The 2,896-nt window shown below is 28.2% G+C and overlaps 1 protein-coding gene across 1 annotated transcript; it reads left to right on the top strand.

The window, feature by feature from the left end:
• Positions 1–309: 309 nt before the first annotated feature.
• On the top strand, positions 310–1,153 carry LOC102587273 (21 kDa protein-like). The gene has a single exon (XM_006367575.2). The coding sequence runs from the start codon at positions 396–398 to the stop codon at positions 999–1,001; it is 606 nt and encodes a 201-aa protein (XP_006367637.1). The 5' UTR covers positions 310–395; the 3' UTR covers positions 1,002–1,153.
• The last annotated feature ends 1,743 nt before the right edge of the window (positions 1,154–2,896 follow it).

Here is a 2,896-nt window from a genome sequence, read left to right as displayed (position 1 = left end):
ATTGAGATAGATAAACCATTTAATATATGAGTTTATATCCAATAGATATGAATAAAAAATATAAGGTATAAAAATTCAAATTTCTAATAAAAAATCTAAAAGTCAAAATAAAAAAATCAACAAAACAGAATTTCCGTTTTAGATTCGTGTTTTCACAAATTATGCCCACCCCTCGGACCTACAAGGAATGTCCTTGTCAGCACGCCAGAGACACATACATGAACTCGGAGAATAATTAACCGTTTTTTAAATTAGCAGTACTGTACATTCCACAAATTTTTTCTATAAATTCAGAATCCTCCATCCCTAAATTCATCATCATTCAATTAATTATCTTTAGTTATTGATACACACACAAAAAAAGAAAAAAAGTTAGAGTAATTAATTTAAGAGAGATGGAAGGTGGTTATTTTCTCACATATTTTCTTATTTCAATTGCGTTGATAACTTCTTCTAATAATTGGAATTCAGTTTCCGCCGCAAGGCCATCAGCTGGAGAAACAAATACGGAGTTTATACGAACATCTTGTAAGTCAACAACTTATCCAAATCTCTGTTTCAGTTCATTATCAAGCCGTTCAAATGCTATTGGAGTTTCTCCACAACTTCTAGCACATGAATCTCTCTCCGTTAGCCTCGAAACAGCACAATCAACATCCGCTATGATGATAAAGTTGTCACACAGTCAAGGCATGACGCCTAGAGAAGTAGGCGCCATGCGTGACTGTGTGGAGGAATTAAGTGACGCAGTTAGTGGAATTAAAAAATCTTTAGGGGAAATGAAGGAATTGAGGGGAAAAGATTTTGATTTGAAAATGAGTGATATTCAAACATGGGTGAGTGCCGCCTTGACGGACGAGGACACGTGTACCGAGGGGTTCGCCGGAAAAGTGATGAACGGGAAAGTTAAGACAGTAGTAAGGGAAAAGATACTTGAAGTTGCACATATGACGAGCAATGCTTTGGCTTTAATCAACAGTCTTGCTGCCCTTCACGGCTAAAGTAATTTGAAACGACAATTAAATATATATACATATTAATGTTTTGATCGATCTTCTTTTAGAAAAAAAAAAGTATACTTAATTAATTCATGCTAAGTTGATTGTTGTAATAGATAAAGATGATTGTTTGTGATGAATTTGTTAAATCAAAATGTTCCATATGCATTTGTTGAAACTTTCGTTAACTCAATGATACACCGTGCATTATTATCGTTGTATGGAGAAAATCATGTTGGGAGCGCCACCCCCAAATGGGCCTTGCAGTGCGCGATTTGAATTTAATCGGATCTCCAATATAGACTCCGGACACCAGGTGGGAAATAAAAAAAAAGTATTATCGTTGAAGATCTATTCCTCCCCATATTTTACTTTATGTCATATATAATTAATTCGTTTCAATTTAAATATGTTAGCGAGACTAGGAAAGCAAAATATTTAAATTAAAACGGAGGGTGGAGGGAGTACAATAAAAGACTAGGAAAGCAAAAGAGATCTACCACTACCGCTTGCTTCTTGTTAATGAGGGGGTTCAAAATTAATATATTTGCATAAATACAAAAATAATATCTTATATAAACAGTATGACCTTTTACCGAGGGAGTTCGAATAAACCCTAGAATCTACGTGGGTCGAAGAAATTTTTTATTTTGGGCGAGGCACAAGTATGATGTGGCAGACAAGAGTTGTATGAGGCCCATTTATATTTTGACAAGTGGATCCCTTTTAGAAAAAGGGGACACTCCCCTTTCTCTCTCTTCCTTTTAACGTTTTTGCCCTTTCTTACTTCCTTTTTTTTTTTTTCTTTGGTTTCTTTTCTAAAACACTTGTTCCAAATTTTATACTTTCATACTTAAATAACTTCATTTATGAAAAATATGAAATTCAAAAAAATTTGCTTGGCTCATTTTATTTATTACATTTTTATATTGTTTTTCCATCTCATATTAATTATTTATATTATTAAAAATAGTTATATAAAATTATTTTTTAATTTACAAAGATATGATTTATTAATTTTTTTTATTTTATTATAACAATTAATTATTTTTGAAAGTATAAATAAAATTTATAAAGTTACCAAAAAAAATTAAGGTATATATTTTATTTGTGTTTTCTTAAGAAATTTGTAAAAGAAAAAGTAGATCATTAATATGAAAAATAAAGAAGGTATAAATTTAATATGTTCTTTTATTTTTCTCTCAACAATTTCATAATCCAAAAACACTTCAATCCACAAATACTCTTCAATAAGTAACTAAAACGGAAAGAACATCAATGATCTTGAAAAACAATTACATAAGTTTTGTCTTTTTGATACTATTGTCATGAAATTCAAAATTGAAAAACATTCATAAACACCAACAAAAATACATATTATTTCCGTCAATTTATACCATATTTTTATTCTTAAAAATCAAGATAGATGAAATTTAATAAATATTTTGCTTATCTACTTTTCTTACATGTTCTTAAAGAAATTATAAATATAAATAATATTTTAACAATTTATTCCTTGAAAAGAATTTTTGCAATTTTACAAAATTTATTTATAATAAAAAAAAATTAATTGTTAGGACTAAAAAAGCTACTTATATCTTGATTTTATAAACTAAAAAATAAATTTCAAACAACTATTTTAATAAAATAAATAATATAGAATAGAAAAAATAATATTAAAATAATAAACTAAAAACTTATATAATGATTGTAAATTTAAATCAAAATTCAGTACGTAAAAAAGAAAAGCATAAACTAATTAGTTCAGTGGGTTGATTACATGAATTTTCACTAAAAAAAAATTTCAATTTCACTATCCTCAATTTTCTTGAGTTCATTCAAAAATAAGTAAATTTAATTTTTTCAACATATTACTTTAATTTCCCCTCAAATAAATA

The sequence above is a fragment of the Solanum tuberosum genome, unplaced genomic scaffold (assembly GCF_000226075.1).
Source record: "Solanum tuberosum cultivar DM 1-3 516 R44 unplaced genomic scaffold, SolTub_3.0 scf00838, whole genome shotgun sequence".
Lineage (NCBI taxonomy): Eukaryota > Viridiplantae > Streptophyta > Magnoliopsida > Solanales > Solanaceae > Solanum > Solanum tuberosum.
This window is presented reverse-complemented; position numbering and strand designations above follow the sequence as displayed.